General features: G+C 38.4%; 1 protein-coding gene across 1 annotated transcript in view; it reads left to right on the forward strand.

Annotated features, from left to right (window-relative positions):
* LOC122334820 (alpha-1,6-mannosylglycoprotein 6-beta-N-acetylglucosaminyltransferase B) overlaps positions 1 to 17,116 on the forward strand; it is a 78,423-nt gene that overhangs the window by 1,910 nt on the left and 59,397 nt on the right. Inside the window, 1 exon segment of the mRNA XM_043232716.1 lies at positions 1,576 to 1,688. Coding sequence (XP_043088651.1) covers positions 1,576 to 1,688 — 113 coding nt within the window.

Consider the following 17,116-nt stretch of genomic DNA (forward strand, 5'->3'; position numbering starts at 1 on the left):
AAAGTCAACACGAGCGGCCTTGTACATTTACATTCCTGTTTGAGACCACGCGCAACGCTTTGAATTTCACCTTCTTTGTTTAAAAATCTGCGATGCAAATTTCAGCTCGCCTCAGGATCAATGCATAAAACTCTCGTTTTAAGGTGGTCTGAGAAGTCTGTGATGTTTAAAGAAACAGTTCACCCAAAAAACGAAAATTGTGTCATTCCAAAAAAGTAGGGGAAAAAAAACCCCAAATGCATGGATAATGCTTTTATCTTCAATATAGTGACAGTGTTCATGTCTGGGAAACTCATAACCACCATTTAATGCCACATTAATGCCATATTAGGCCATATTACTAGCCACACTCTTTTAAAGTTGTATAATAGCTTTGTCAGACGCTTACTTCGTTATTACTCAAACTAAGCCCAACTCTTGTGAGCTGTCAGTGCACAAGTTAGGCATAAGATGAGATGTTCTGCAAGGATGACACATTTTTGTAGGCGAAACCAGCATTTTAGCACTTCTGGTTCCATAATTCTGGAAGTCAGTGGTCCGTTATATCAGTTATAGATACTTTTTAATTAGTTTTTTAAAGCTTTTGCTTGTCTTAAACAAGGCTATCAAGTGTCTAAAAGGAAGCACAGGCTGTCGAAGAAATCAAAAGTCATGCTAAAATTGATCTCAGTAGTCCATAAACCTCTAACTTGTCATTCCCATGTTTACAGTTAATGTACATCGCGTTTATAATGATGTTCTCGCAACCTCTTCCAACTCAAACATCCAGGGAAAACGTGTTCTCTGTCTTTCTTTCTTTTATTATTTCTTTCTTCCTACGTGCTTCAAAGACAAAAGGAGCTGTTGGAAGCTTAAAAAAACAACAACAACAAAAAAGCTATCTATTATGTAAATGAGTTTTGAAGATACACAGCATTACATCACTTGGTCATCAGTGGATCCTCTGCAGTAAATGGGTGCCGTCAGAAGGAAGCAAATCCGTCATTATGCCATTTTTACTAAACCATCTCCATAATCCATAATAATGCTTCCTCCACATCAAAACCAAAATAAATTGTTTTAAATACTTTTGGACTACTTTTGGCCGATCTTAGCATATTTCTCTCCTGATCCAGATCCTGATCCATTTTTTTAAATTTATTTATCCTGTAAGCAACTGTCGGATTTGTTTGCTAACTTCCGGTTGTCATCATTGGAGCACTCAATGAGCCTGATAGAGCGAAACATTATGGAGTTAATTGAATTAACATTAGTTTTCGCTCTGTTTGCTACACGGACATGTTGTATGATGGAATATTTCCAGTACAGGGAATGAGTTTTATGGTTATTTCTTCGCATGTTTACATGTAAGCTTAGCAGACGTGGTCACCGAGTACTACTCTTTCATAAAAGACGTCTTTTTTCACCAAAAAATAAAAACTGGAGTTTGCAACAACGAGGTATTTTTTTCCTCCGAAGGATAATATGCTTCTTCTAAAAGTTATCCTTCTTCTCGTGGAGGTTCCTCATCATTGTCAGGCTTTATCCTTGTTCCACCCCGATGCATTCATACATCTCTCTGTCTGTCTGTTGCAGGATATTTGTGGCTGGGATCGGTTTCTTCAGTCTCTGCTTCTTAATGACCTCTCTTGGGGGGCAGTTCTCGGCCAAGCGACTGGGCGATTCCCCATTCAGCATCCGAACTGAAGGTACATTATTAACCGGCGGCTCTGCACGTCTACCTGTGCTGACCGTATGCATGTCTAATTTATCCGTTGGCATTTAGAGAGCGTCACTTTATGGGATTTTTAATGGGAGTAATAAAGGGCTTCGCGCTGGCCTTTAACAGGCTTGATTATCCAGAGGTCAGTGTTCTGCGAATAGCATCTTCTGGATGCAGAAGATCTCATTTGTCATCGGTCATCGCTTTTTATGCGTATGAAAATAGATCGCGCCGGAGGCCAAAGGTCTCGTTCGCCGCAAATCCCAAGAAGAACCTGTCTACAAGGACGATTCGCCCCACGAATTAATACTCCGTATTTGTTTCCTCGCCTGTTACGGTGAGATTTTCTGAAAGAAGGGTGGTGAAAGATTTTCGCAGCGGCCTGGTTGGGATTGACTTCTCTGTAAAGGATACAAGCGACGTTGACTTCATTTAGCAGCAAAAGAAGGTATCTCAGAAGGCGGCGTAATTATGCCGTCTACCTTTTCTGAAAGCTTTCATGTTGGGAACGCACCTATAGCGCTTTAAAATTCTGCCTACCCGGGCTCACTGCAGAGGTTTTGGAACGGATCCAATATGTTTAATATTCAGTTCCTTTCTGGTTTCAACACCGCTGTGCCCAACAGGAAATGGTGTACCCAAATGTGGCAAATAGCCATCTTAAGAGCTCCACTCGGTTGCTGGAAAATTGGAAAACTGCTTCATGGCGTGTTCAGCAAAGCCCGGTAAAAAGCTGAAGATGATGGATTAGTGTTCTGTAATGTTGTGGGAGAGGTCGCGTTGAGGAAAGGGGGGAGAGAAAGAGAGGGAGCGCAATCTGATTAATTAACCACTCCCAGGCTGAAGCCTTGAGAAAGCATCTGGCTCTCGCTCATTAAACACTGCCTGCTGATCAGCCAGAGATGGACGTCACTGGGCTTTGGGAGTCCAGCGCTGACATACATGTGAGGTTACATTAAAACGAATTACGATTTACAAATCACTAATTATGTCAAACTAATTACCTTTGAATTGCTTAAAATGTAATCAGTGTCCATGTTACACATATTGTTGGATTTTAGTTCCTTTCCATAAATGAATAAATACACAAGAATCTATCTATCTATCTATCTATCTATCTATCTATCTATCTATCTATCTATCTATCTATCTATCTATCTATCTATCTCTCTCTATGTATCTGTCTATCTATTTATCTATCTATCTTTATCTATCTATCTGTCTATCTATCTATCTATATCTATGTATCTATGTATCTATGTATCTATGTATCTATCTATCTATCTATCTATCTCTATGTATCTGTCTATCTGTCTATCTCTCTCTCTCTCTCTCTCTCTCTCTCTATCTTTCTATCTATCTCTCTCTGTCTATCTATCTATCTATCTATCTATCTATCTATCTATCTATTTCTCTCTCTCTCTCTCTCTCTCTCTCTCTCTCTCTATCTTTCTATCTATCTTTCTCTGTCTATCTATCTATCTATCTATCTATCTATCTATTTCTCTCTCTCTCTCTCTCTCTCTCTCTCTCTCTATCTTTCTATCTATCTCTCTCTGTCTATCTATCTATCTATCTATCTATCTATCTATCTATCTATCTATCTATCTATCTATTTCTCTCTCTCTCTCTCTCTCTCTCTCTCTCTCTCTCTCTCTCTATCTATCTTTCTATCTATCTTTCTCTGTCTATCTATCTATCTATCTATCTATCTATTTCTCTCTCTCTCTCTCTCTCTCTCTCTCTCTCTCTCTATCTGTCTGTCTGTCTGTGGAAAGTATAATGAGCTTTTAAATTACGGGCCATTTTTATAAAACATTTAGATGAATACGATTTTTAAAATGTTTTTAAAGTCATCTCTTACGCTCACAGTCAATCAAAAATACTACAAACAACTGCAAATTAATTAGGTTTATAGCGTAATACACTTTAAAATGTTAATGCTAAACTTTCATCTATCGTTAACTCTATTATTTAATATTTTACTCGTTTTCAGGATTATTCGATGAATTAAAAAAACTTGAAATGAACAGCATTCAGAAATCAATACGATTTCCTTACTGCAACTTTTTTTATCCACTGATCACATCCTTGCTGAGTAAAAGTATAATTTATGAAAGAAGACGACAAATATTTTTTTAAGATAGCCAGGATAGGTCTCCAGGATGTACGCGATTTCCTCGAGGCGGTCGACAAACATTCAATCAATCAATTAAGCGAGCGATAAATAAATTATCCTCTGCTTTTGAACAGTAATGTATATAGTTACAAGATTATAACTAATCTCTATTTTGAATATACGCTGTTTTTGTGCAATCCGCGTTCTGTTACTCTTTAACACTGATCGCTGATATCCTGAGCTCTGGTAATATACATCTTATCTCAATGGCTGTTCTCTTTGGGTCCTGAGAGAAAACCCGCTGATTCACTAATCCTCTTCCACATAAGAGATCTTCCAGTTTTTATACACCTCACTCTGGCCATGTTCTATCTTGAGTAATACCATGCAGCATATGTTCTGGGATTATGCCTCTAATGGATACTAATGGCTATTCTAAGAGAGGTTTGTTATTATACATTTTTAATGAAAGCTTGTGTGTGGGTTGATGCAGGGAGCACTTTGTCTCTTTTAAATAGCAGATGTGTGTTAGTTTAGCAGTAAATACAGGATGCCGAGTGTTAGTGCCAAAATATGGGTGGGCTCGATATCGCATAAATTCACGGGCCTCGGAATGTGTCCCTTCACTGGACGCATTTTCAGCCGTTACTGTTCAAAATAAAAATATATAGAATCGATCTACAATATAGCCCCCTGGAATGTAGTTTGTGACCCTGGACCGTAAAGCCTGCCTGTATTTGTAGCGATAGATAAATATCGCCCTATCCTAACAAACGATTGGCTTTCAGGTTATTTCTAAATCCTTTATTTTCACTATTAAACACAAATGGACATTTTGTAAAATTTCGGAACGTATGTTTTCTATGCAAAGTGTAAAGTGTTTAATGATATACCATGACTCTTCCACCACTCCGTATTGCACAAAATACAATGCTTTACCAGGTGGGCTACCGAGCAAGTTTACCATATTTGAAAAGCAATGCATACAAAGCGGATTATCACATTAAAAAGGAACAAGTTACAGAACATGCACTATGGCGAAGTGGTTTTGAGTTGACTGTACAAGGAACCAAAGTCTACCGTGCGATCACAATTGGAAATAGATAGAAAGTTGTCAGTGTTTTTCCAGCTAGTGTTCACTGAACTGATAACTGAAAATCAAAACTGTACACTGATCTTAGCAGTATAAAAAATTTGGGGTAAAATAGATCGCCGTCAACATACGGGACTGGGTATATCAAAATGCATCATGATGGCTTTCAGCGTCCTTACATTCGTACATAAAGTAAGCAGCGATTCCTTATCTTGTTCGCTATAGCTCAGTTCTGTTCTGTTGCACAACCCTGTTAGTCGAGTCTCCCGTGTGCTTCATTTGGTGTTTGGTTGCCAGTGGCATATAAATCTCTGCGGATTGCAGGGCTTTGACATAGCATCCTCTAGGAAGGGCTTTAGATTTCAGCTGGAATCGTCCCTGTGCTCCATCACACTCCGGCAGATATCTGCACCACTCGGTAAAAAAAAAAAAAACCAGCGCTTCTCCTTCCTTTAGACAGTCGATCGCGGGTTCAAAGTCTGTGGCCTTTGACAGCTGTGGCACACAGGCACAGCAGGAGATAAAAACACAGATTCTATTAAAAGCCTATATCTTCTTCTATATAAGAGATGTCTTTTTTTCATTGTCTCTTATGTACAACGGGTTCAAATGTCTAAAAGCTGGACTCGGATTTCAGATTTAAGTTTTAATCAAGAACCAAAAGAAGAAGCAGAGAGAGTAGTAGTGGTGTAAAGTGTATTAGAAACAAAGTTCAGCGCTCTTTGAGGAGATTCGATGACTGCGTAATATTATTGTTTTTATTAAAACGAATTAAATGAATTGATATTGAAATGCACTGCGCATAGAAAGAATATAGATACTGATATAATGATCCCCAGTCCTTTTATCACAGGATGTGCCCTACTTTCACCGGCATCCATGTTTTTCTTCATTCACTGTTGTGTATTTATAATGCTAAATGACGGTCTAATGGGAACAGGAGCTGTGTTCTTTCACACACACACACACACACACACACACACACACACACACACACACACTCTCTCTCAAAGGAGTCTGCTGTTAGGTTCTTGGTACCAAGTAAATATTTGCTTCTGCGCTTTTCTGAAGACTTCTCTGTAATTAAAACACAAATTCACTCCAGATTAGATCAAACTATTTAAAGCAGACCTCCAAAACGCAGCTCTTAACCCATTTTAATTCTGTAAACAGACATATTTCCTAGCTTAAACAAGAAAATCGATGAGGAAGGAAAAACAAAGTAGCGCCGGTCTTGATTTTCTCCACCGGGAGTCGATTGGGTCTTGAGAGGAGTTGCTTAAAAGAATGGAAACGAGTGTTTGGAGGCGATGGATAAAAAAGCATAAGCGAAGTCTTTGACTAAACTCACATTTCAAAGTTTTGTAAATGCAAATGTGAATGAGTAGTTGAAATTGGATGTGGACAGGTAGCTTTCCGGACACCTTTTTTTAACTAAACAGCAGAAACAACATTCATGTAAACAATGCTTTGTATATGCAGGTCTTCAAACCACCCCATGCTAAATGTCTTGGACAGATGCAGAGCGCATGTGATTTTGGAGCTGCGAGTTTGACCTGCTGCTTTAGAAGCCCTCAGGTCATTTGCAGCTAGTGAATCATCTGAAAACCGGATGCGGTTTTCGTGGCAAAATCTCTTGTTTTCTATCGCAAACACCCACAGCTGCTGTCAGACAGAGTCGGCGAAAAAGAGCTCCCGAATTTCTGACTGACTCACTAGACGTAATCCGTGTTTGTTTTCTTCACATTTAACACCAGCACACCTGGGGGAAAGTAGATGGAATTAATGAAGTCAGTGCTTGGAAAAAAAAAATTGTGCCCTGGCGGAAAATAAATATATTAAAGCTTTTTTTAGTTAAAAATGATCCAAAATCATAACCAATGAAAACTGCATCAACCAGCCAGTGTTCAAAAACGCCTTACTTTAGCCCAGTTCATAGCGGTTCGCTCATAATAATGCAACGGTAGGTTTTTTGAGGAAATTCGAGAATGGCATGTCGCTGCATTAGGTCTGTAAACATAAAGATGAAATCCCAGCTGCTAGGTTTTATAGCCTTTTCTCAGAGCAACTAGAATAATTAGAAAAAGATTTTAATCCAGGAGAGATTATATGAAGCACGTGAAGGAAATCGAAACATATTCCAGATTTGAATGTGCTTGATTACAGATAGCCTGGGATTACGCAAGATTTGTATTTTAAAGATAACCAGTTAGAAGGAGCATAGTTTGCTTTTTGGGTTGATATGAAATTCGAATGATGTGACAATTACAGATTAGGCGTCAATAAATTGAAATCTAAACACTATTGCGTACAATCCTGATGTTGATATCACAAATAATTTGGCAATGAAGTACAATGATAATCATTTGCAGGGTTTGATGTAATATGAGCTAATCGATCATTAGATCCATAGAGTAGTAAGAACAAAGCAAAAGCAGACTTGTTGCCTACTTGTTCAGATGACAATATTTGGTCAAAAGTCTTATTTGGCTCATATATTCCAAGACTTAGGCTTGAATTAGTAATCAGTACCATTAGTGAGTACAAGATTAGTAAGTTTAGTGATTAGTAAGTACCTCGAAACATTGATTCATTCATCTATTTTTTTATTAAGTTCACTCACTCTTTTCTAACATCGGATCAGAAGGAAGGCAGCTCAAATACTGTTTTTCCACAGCTTCATCTTACGTTCAGAGCATCCTTATAGTTTGATTTCTGTATTTCTGTATATTTGGTAAACGGTACAATTAGGCTGATGTAGAAGCAGGAGAAGTTCAGCTACGCTATTACGCCATAAAGTAGAACGTTCCAAAAGATGTTCTTTTGGCGGTTTGGCTTCAATGTAAGCTGTTTTTAGAAAAACGATGAAGGTTTTGAGACTTATATTTCAAAAGACCAAGGGGATTTCAAGTTCATGACCCTTTAAGAAATGTGCATTGCGCACAAGTATATATAATAATAATTTTATTTCGAAGATTCGTATATATATATTCCAATTACCATCGTGTGGATAATGTGACAAATGCCTATATCCAATAATGATGTGTCACGAAGAACTGTTAGTTGCACAGAAAGATCTTGCGTTCATCTGACATCTCCAACAGTGGGAGGTGGATGAGCTGACTAAATCATTCTAGATCAGCGTTTTTCCAAACCCTTGTTTTGGACCGGCCCACCACTGCGTATTTTGGTTGTCATCATTATCTGACACACCTGAATACACTTACCAGCCCATTAGTGGAGAAGTGAACTGGATTATTTTACACGCATATAGCAGGCCCAAAACTTTATCACAATATATTTCATCATCTACGATTGCCCAGCGTTTCGGTCCACCGATGAGAATTAAAAATGAATCTGCTATGCATAATGTTGACAGAACTAGACCAAGTTTACGCTTTGAATTGTTAAAAGCTATTCGAGTATTTTAAATACAACGCTTGAAAAGTGAGCCGTTTCCTCTCGGGACCTATCGTGACTGAAAAACGATGCTCTGTGTGATTGATATACTGTAACCGTTGCGTGAATTCACCTCTCAGTCAAACTGTGCTGGTAATTCTCAGATATCTGGATGTATTTTTAGCTCAGGAGAGACAAGCTGATTTCTTGGTCCAACTCCATTAAAATCCTGAAAATCCATTAGGCCTCACAAAAATGTGGTTTGACCAAGATAAGACGTAAAATGACTCAGCTCTGACAGGAAGCAAACATATTAATGATGGTTTGACATGCTCTTGACAGGCAATTAATTTATACACCCTTTCCAACGACATTTCTGACTTAGTTCACAGTGGGTGGGATGGCGTTGTATTTTAGTTGTATGGTGGTCGTTTTAATGGAAGTGGAGCAAATATTGCGCTTATGCTTTGTCTCACACACACACACACACACACACACATTTAGTCAGTATATTGTAATTACCGTTATGTAAAAAAACCCACAGAGGACAATTACAGAACAAAGGGGCACAGTAAAAATGACTGGATGACCATACTCAATTTACATGACATTAATTGCAAGTAGCCTACAGGACTTTTGCAAGGAGATTAAGGACATTATAGACATTCCAAATTAATTTATTTGGGTCATTTCTGATGTCGTGTGTCTTATAGATTATAGTTACAGTAAGTCTAGGGGCGGTTGCATAAAGCAGAGCCGCTTTAAGGTGTCATAATGCGCGAGCTAGCCTGACCAGCTAATCGCTAGTTGTCGCTGGTAATTAGTCACGTTATTTTTACGTAACTCACTTACATAAAAAAAAATAAAATAAAAAAGTAAATAAATGAAGGATTTCTAATTCGAAGGGGGAAAAACCTGATGACTAACTCCACATGACTAAACCGCTCGTGCAACTGCCTGCTATCTATCCATCGACATTTGTTTATCTTGGTTTATTTATTTATTAAGGATAGTAGGATGAGTGAGAATTGAACATTTTGAACAAATCTCTTGATGATTAAGTGGGTGACTCACTCGATGCATTTAAAACACTGAGCATAAACCTGCAACATAAAAATAAAGTAAAAATATGCTAAAAGCAGTTAGAGGTATTTACAGGCTAAAACTAAAAAATGCTTTAAAAGAGCCTGGGGTTCGCTTCCCACAAACCGTCATTACCTAACTATAGTAGTCTGTCTTCTATTGCACGACAGAAAATGCAAGCATAGCTGCTGTTTGGAAACGCACCCTGAATGACTCATTCACACCCACATAAAAAAATAAAAATACTAGTAATTCATAGTAAATACTATAATGGTTTTGAAAACCACACAGTACTACCTGAATTCATTTCTTGTGGTGTGAGATAAAAAAATACAGAATACAACTATAATACTACAGCACACTACAAAGCCATCGTGAGTAAAACTACAGTGCGCTGCAGCATTTGTTTCACTTATCGGGTTCACTAAAGTTAATGCTCACAGTATGCTCAAACGGACCTTTGTTTCCTGTTGTGCTGAATGTGAGATACTATGACGGTGGTCTGAAGGAGAGCCACTCAATGCTCTTCTCTGCATGGCAGCGGTCATCGCTTAAATCCGCAAGAGCAGTGGAAGTGTGATGAAGAGCTGTAGCCTGAGTCATTCCTCCCTCTCTTGGTTTCAGGAAATATATTCCACTCGGCCTCCCCATTATTCCAATCGTTCCACAGCTCTTTTCCTTTTCCTGTCACATGCTTTCTCTAACCTCCCAGCCTATTTACTCCGATTTCATATCCCTGAGTGAGCTTGCAATTGAAGCACACATACACACAACACACACTATGACATGAATTAAACCTGCTTTCATCCCCTGAGCTGTTGTGAGACACAGATGAGAGACGTTGTAAGACAAGACAGAGGGGCATTTTTGCTATTAGATTGCGAGTGTGGAAGTGTGAGCAGGTGAAAACAGAGATGCTTATTGATATTTATTTATATAATTTTTCATCTTAGAACGTGCTGAAGCAAGGATTAAAATTTTTCAAGAGAAAATTGTGAATTCATTACTTTTTATTCTATCCTGCGCCTGTGCCTTCTTATTTTTTATTTATTTCTTTTACCTTCACTGACTTCCATCCAGTGGCAATATGCAGTTATTTTCAATTTCACTGATATGGGACTTCATTTGGCGAGGAAAGACTGTAGTAGTTTTGTTTTGACGTTCTGAATGTATCCGCACCCGCGCCATAAAGTGGGCATTGACTGCGACTAATCATCATCACTTCAATGTTCGTTGGAGAGGCAAGGCATAGAATTTAATTCTTGTTTATTTTTTTTTTGAAAATTTTATCCAAATCATCATGGTTCGGTGATTTTTACCTAATGGGAACACATTATAAAACGCTTGTTAATCCACAGACGTTGATGTGTGGGCATGCTTCTAGCTACATTATTAACAAAGCCATACTTTTATTGTTCAGATGAGAAGTTATCAGCCAACTTATAAAAGTAATAGCCACTTTGTTGTCTTTAATCATCTACCTAAGCCCTAAAGACACAAAAAAATTGTAGCGCCAGTAGCGATTTCTGTGGGATACTAATAAGTGCTCTCTATTTAGCTTACTCAAGGTCTTCTGGGGACTCACTACGCAGAGAAACTTGTGGCAAGTGTTGGTGCTGGCTGGAGTTAAAAATTTGCAGGACACTCCAAGAAGCAGGATTGAACCAACTGGCATTAAACATACTATCAACTGCCAAAATAATCCTTGAACCCATTTTTAACACCTAGCTTTTCATTTCAATACCTTATAAACTGCCTATATGAACACCTTAGCATAAGCAACTACACAGACAGATTAACCAAACAGGGAAAAAAGTTAATGAGCAATCCAGAACGCCACAAGAACTAATTAGCAAATCTTGGCTATACATCAGTTTGGAAAAGGCTTTTTCTAAAATGGCAAAATGACAATAATGGTTTTGGCAAACTTCAGTTTTACAGATCACATTCGCCACAGATTTCTAACCATGTCCCAACATTCTGCATATGTGGGTTTCATGAACATGATGCGATTTTATTCTTTCTGCCAATTAGCTTATCACACATCTGTCTGTTCTGCAGGAGGAAACCCATCACACCGCACTTCACAACGCTGGAAACATTTCTTCCAGCTGTCTTGCAGTAGAACAGAAGACTCTCAACTCTTAGAAGGCAGAGATGTGCGCTGTACTGATCCCCTGAGGTGCTCCAGGAGTAATGAGCAGTCTTAACAGAGGAAGGTTTCTAACCTGACCTCTAGGTGTTGTGTCTGCATGCATCTACCAAGATCGGGTCGCAGCCTAAACCCAGCACAGATGGGACTGGAAACCCACAATCCTGGTTCAGATGCCTGTGTCTCATGCACTACACAACGGGGCTTACAGCATGCTACTATACCAAGCCACAGTCAATCACAGCGGTACACTTTTCCATATTCAGGAGCTTGCAGCCAGAAGTGAATGCTTACCCAACAGCCTGCACTGACTCAGAGTGTTTACCTATCAGCGAGCTGCTTGAAGTTTATCTCAGGAGTCTCCAAAAGATGTGATAGACTTGACTTTGCTGAAGGTTGTGTTATGCTATCACAACTGTGAAAGTTGTATTAAAGTGTTGCCATTGGCTTGCCTTCCATGGTATGCTATACGCAATTTAGTACTTATTATTCATGAACAAAAGAATACCGTTAACGTGATAGCAAAAGGGGAGAAGCGTGGTAAACATTATTATCAGGCACACTGGCTGTATACAACAGAAAATCAGAATCAGTCCAAACAAAAATGGATTTGGAACAAACAAATACTGAAGGATTTAGGAGGGCAAACTGATGCAGCGGCACTCCACGTCCATATTCCAGAATCCAGAATGTCGAGATTCACCGTAAGTTAATTTGTCAAAATAGTCGCTCAGTGAGGTTGAGGGATAATTTCTTTGTATGAATTGGCCTGGGCTTTAAACTAATCCAGAGTAAATAGGATGTACGCGTGGCGACTCATTGTTCCATGGTTAACAACGTATTGACAAAAAAAGGAAACTCTTGATGCAAATACATTTCTTGCAAGTGAAAAAAGGCCCTCCTAACTAAGACAACTCCAAATCATTTTAATCCATAAACCACCACAAAACCATATATTTACATTCACTACAAGGCAGGAATTGTCATCACAATTATGAGAATATCCAGCATAAACCAATCATTGTTGTTGACCCAGGTTGGCTTATGACAGCTAGTGCTGATGAACTGGTTTACCAATATTGTCAAGTGCAGTTCTCAAGCAAAACAAAGCTGGTCTGAGCTCTGCCATGCTGTAGTTAAGTGAACCATCAAACTAGTACTAAGCTTCCATGCTGGTCAAAGTTACCCTATAGCTCTAGCAATGCTGTTTTTTCAGCAGGATATGACTATTAAGTATGACTATACAGAAAATTGGCATGGTCTTTATAATCTACAGCCCTTACTTCAAATGTTATTCTCAAAACCTCGTAGCACCACAAATTAATGACTAAAAAGTTAGAACTTTTGTTGGGTTGTAGACCCAACATAACACAATCCTGTTATCATATATTTTTGGATATACACTAGGTGAGCTGCACTTATTGGTTTGTTCAATTAAAATAGTCAGGAGTGAGGGTAGAAATGGTCATGAATATAATAAAAAACTGTGATAGAGAATACTAGGCACAGTGTTACTGTATTACTTAAACCCATTCACCCAATAATATTAATATTTATAATGGCTTTAAGGATTTCTAACACAGACACTTTGCATACACGCACACACAAGCATCTCTTTTTCCAAGATCTGCCCAGTCAGCACTATACAGCCGCATGTGGTGTCATGAATCACTCTATCAACCCTCGTTGCTTAACAAATAGGGGATTTTTCTTGTGTAAGCTAATAAATACATCAGGAAGCTGAGGCAGCGATACAAGTTAGTGGGATTAGTAGGCACACGTTGCTCCGCATCGCTCATCGATCCAGAGCTTTCTTGGAAAATGGTGTCCGTGATTAAAGTCAGCCTTAGAACAGCACAAGGATCAAATGTATCGCTTAAGGTTCAGGAGGGTTTTGGGAAACAGGGATAATGATTTACATCTCAGTTGGGATTAGACTGTATAGTATACATACTTGAAATGTGTACTGCTGTAATTCCTGTAGACACTTTTAGCCAAACTGAGACTAGTAAAAACATTGAATGAGACCTTGAATGAATTTGCATGCTGCCAAGCTTTGTTTATGCTGGTTGTAGTTGATTGTTGCTGGTAGACCAGCACAGATGTGGTCTTTTAATTGGTCGAGAAGGGGTTGAATCTATGTTCAAGTCAAGACAGATGCTTTAAGAGGGGTCTAAAATGTCTCTACACCATGAAAATATTCTTTCTGTCGAGGTGAACAGACCACACACCATAGCACAGGCCAAAAACAATGTTGTAGTAGTTGAATCTGACTTCAGGTTCAAGTCAGACGGATGCAAATGCTCTTCTGTCCATGAAAGACCAATCCTGAAAATGCATCTTTGGACTCATGACGGACTCCAGTCTCGCACTGGCTGGCCGGACCAAGATAAAGACAAACAAAGAAGCCTTACGAATAACCCAAAACAGACTGGCGATGGTTTTCAGGTTCAGCAGAGATGTCCGAAGATTACTTAGTATTCTAAAACATCAAGCACTGTGGAGTCCACTTCCGCTTTTCAAAGCAGAAATATGACTTCTAATCAGGATTAAAAACCCACCACCATGTCATCATGTAATTAGGGTAAACGCCATAGTGACTTTCTCGTGGACAGTAATGACTGAACTGCGCGTTGGTTTTTAAGTATCTGGAAAGTCCTGGCTCCATAATAGGTTGATTAAGAAATGCCAAAAGGAAAAGCTTTGAGTCATTATGCCTACCTTATTGCTTATATTTTGCTTAAATTAAGCAGTGATGTAAAGAAATATTCCAGGTTATTTTTAACCCACTGGCGCAAAAAAAAAAAAAGTGTAAAAGAAATCAGCTTTTTTTAAAAAGTGCAAAATTGGATGTTGGCATATGAATGGTAGTTGTTTACCAACCTTTTTCTTCTCTGCAGTAGACATGTGCTTATGTTACATAACTATTCAAAAATCACTGACTGTGATCCTAATTTGCATGTACAATCTGTCCTGAATTGTATGGCGGATTAAAATTCTGCATCCCAAATAATGGTAGACCCACGCCAAAATAGTATGCCAAAGAACTTGTGATGGTACTGTTTTGAAGTATGCATCTGGAGCAGGCTCTTTCAGTTAATATCCCTTCTGGGGAAAAAATAAATAAAAATAAAATAAAAATCCAAACTATGGTGGTTTGCTACTCCTTAATGTGTCACCACGATGCTTGATTTATAGTCAATCCAGTCTGGTTATTGTTTTGGGCAGCTGAACACCAGCTAAAACATAATTAAACCAGCAAAGTCCAGCAGTATGGTGTTCTTTCAGGCTAAAGGAATGCCAACAAACCTTTAAAGAGAATTTTTGCAAAGCTATATTGTTTTACAGTGAGTATTGCAAGTTGAAAGTAATCATTAAGTAATTATTCTAAGAAACCTTCGCATTAAAAATGTGTAAACAGTAAGTGAAAAGGAACTCATGAAAAGGTTTCATGCTGTTACAAATGTAATGTATGATGTCTCACTTAATACTTAACAAAACGTACTCATCATCACTGCTTGCCTAAATAATATACAAAAGCCAGTTTTAGTGCTTTGAGAACAAAAAAGTATCACAATGCTAGTTTTAAAACCCTATAAAGAACACAGAACTGACAGCGCTAATAAAATTTCATTATGTTTTTTTTTAGTGAAAAACATTGAAACAAACCCAGTATTCTTCTACTTATTTTGCATCATGTTAAAATGCAGAACAGTTTTTCAGATGTTTGCCTGATCATGTCAGCTTAGCGCCTGCAAGGCCCTAATCCAACCTAATAATCGCTTTTTACGACATCTTCCAATTGATTTGGATGAAACTGCTATATGCCTGATATATGAGAGCACTCTCTGCAAAACTTAGCGAGATCAAAAGCACTCAGTGGTTATTTAAATTAGCAAAATCAAAGTATCAGGACCAGAATGTTTTTAAACTTTTGCTGACATATAGATTACCAGATATTACATTGTTTTGTTATACATTTAAAGCTTGACATGAAGTTAATCATAATTGCTTTCAAGCCAGACCTTGTGAAGATTTTCTGGTATTAAGTATGATGATTTCATGAAATGAAAATTCAATCTATATTCTAATTGCATATTGATTGTACTGTTTGAACAATTAATCTATGCACTTTTTAAAAGTAATTAAAACCTTCGACATACTTGCTGGATTTCTCAAATTTTTGCCCTCATAAATGCTGTTCCTTTCATACAATTATTACAAGTTCACTTTCAGGGCTTCATTTATAAAATGTTGTCCAGAAAACATCCTAAATTGGCCCTTACGATCATTTCTCGAAAATACAAACATTTGACTCCTAAAATGGATGTACAAACAGCAGAAACCCACAAACCTCTTTTTGAGATGTAGAAAACTACAAATTGCAAATAATGAATTTACATGAAAATGAATGGTTTCAGCTCTGTGTCTTATGAAACGACTCCTAACTATTATCATTATCATATAAAAATATCACCAATCATCATAATTTAAAATGGCGGTTTACAATGAGAGTTGGGCGTGGATTTAAGCGTCACGCACACTCTAAGATTAAATTTGCTTTCTTGATAAACAGAGGCCCCCAAGTCCCTGTCCTACATTTGGATAAACATTTACAAGTAAACTGACTAATCACGCGGTCTTCCTAATGTCCAATTACTGTAGTCGACCTAGTATCCATACAATGAAAATCAATGGGTTCCAGTGTCTTCTGGACCCCAACGCTCGTTCAAATCGTTCACCTGCGTTTCCACACAAGAGGGTGACTAGACAGTCACATAATTATGCTACCTACAACTAAGTGCACCAAATCCAATTTGCGTTGACCCCAAAATAACGTAGGAGGAGATGTGGGAAAAGAAAGTTTTGAAAGCGCCTTGGCTGTAATGTTTTCATAGCTTTCATCGTTAGCAGGATGCATTCACTTGGGATGATCTCAAGGCGAGTGGGAACAGAGAATGTCAGAGCACAGTGTTCTGAAGGCCTACTGACCTCACAGTCGTAGATGTGTTCTGTTTAATTGGCCAGGTGAGAGGCATCCACTTGCACGGCAGGAGTTCGGAAAGCTCTGAAATTAAACTTGACTGTCAGCCTAATTGGTCCCCTTCCTGTATTGTGCTGTTTGTGTCCTCTCTTCAGTTAGAAGACTTGAAGTAGGCTGCCTCACCGCTGATGCTCTGGAGAGAGAGAGAGAGAGAGAGAGAGAGAGAGAGGCTGTGCTAATGAGATGCTTTTGAAATGTTGTTGAATAAAACCCTCAGCCTGTTGTTTGTATTATGAGTAAATACAACTAATATGCCAGCGAATTTGAGTTCAGTCTCCATTTAGGCTCTTTGTTTTGCCACGACTTTGTTTTTGAGCCTTTCTCAGCAGAGAGTGCGGCCCTTGAGTATATTTATCTCTGTATTGTGTTTTTCCTCCGTTGAAAAGAAACATAAATTTCCATGCGGACTGGTGCGGTCTCGCTACGTGGGGAACCAGTGTCAACCCTATGTCATTCCAAACCTTTCTTTCATTTTGCAGAACAAAAGATGTTTACAAATTCATAGCACACTAATCTTTTACATA

Source organism: Puntigrus tetrazona, chromosome 3 (assembly GCF_018831695.1).
Source record: "Puntigrus tetrazona isolate hp1 chromosome 3, ASM1883169v1, whole genome shotgun sequence".
In the NCBI taxonomy this organism is placed as follows: Eukaryota; Metazoa; Chordata; class Actinopteri; order Cypriniformes; family Cyprinidae; genus Puntigrus; species Puntigrus tetrazona.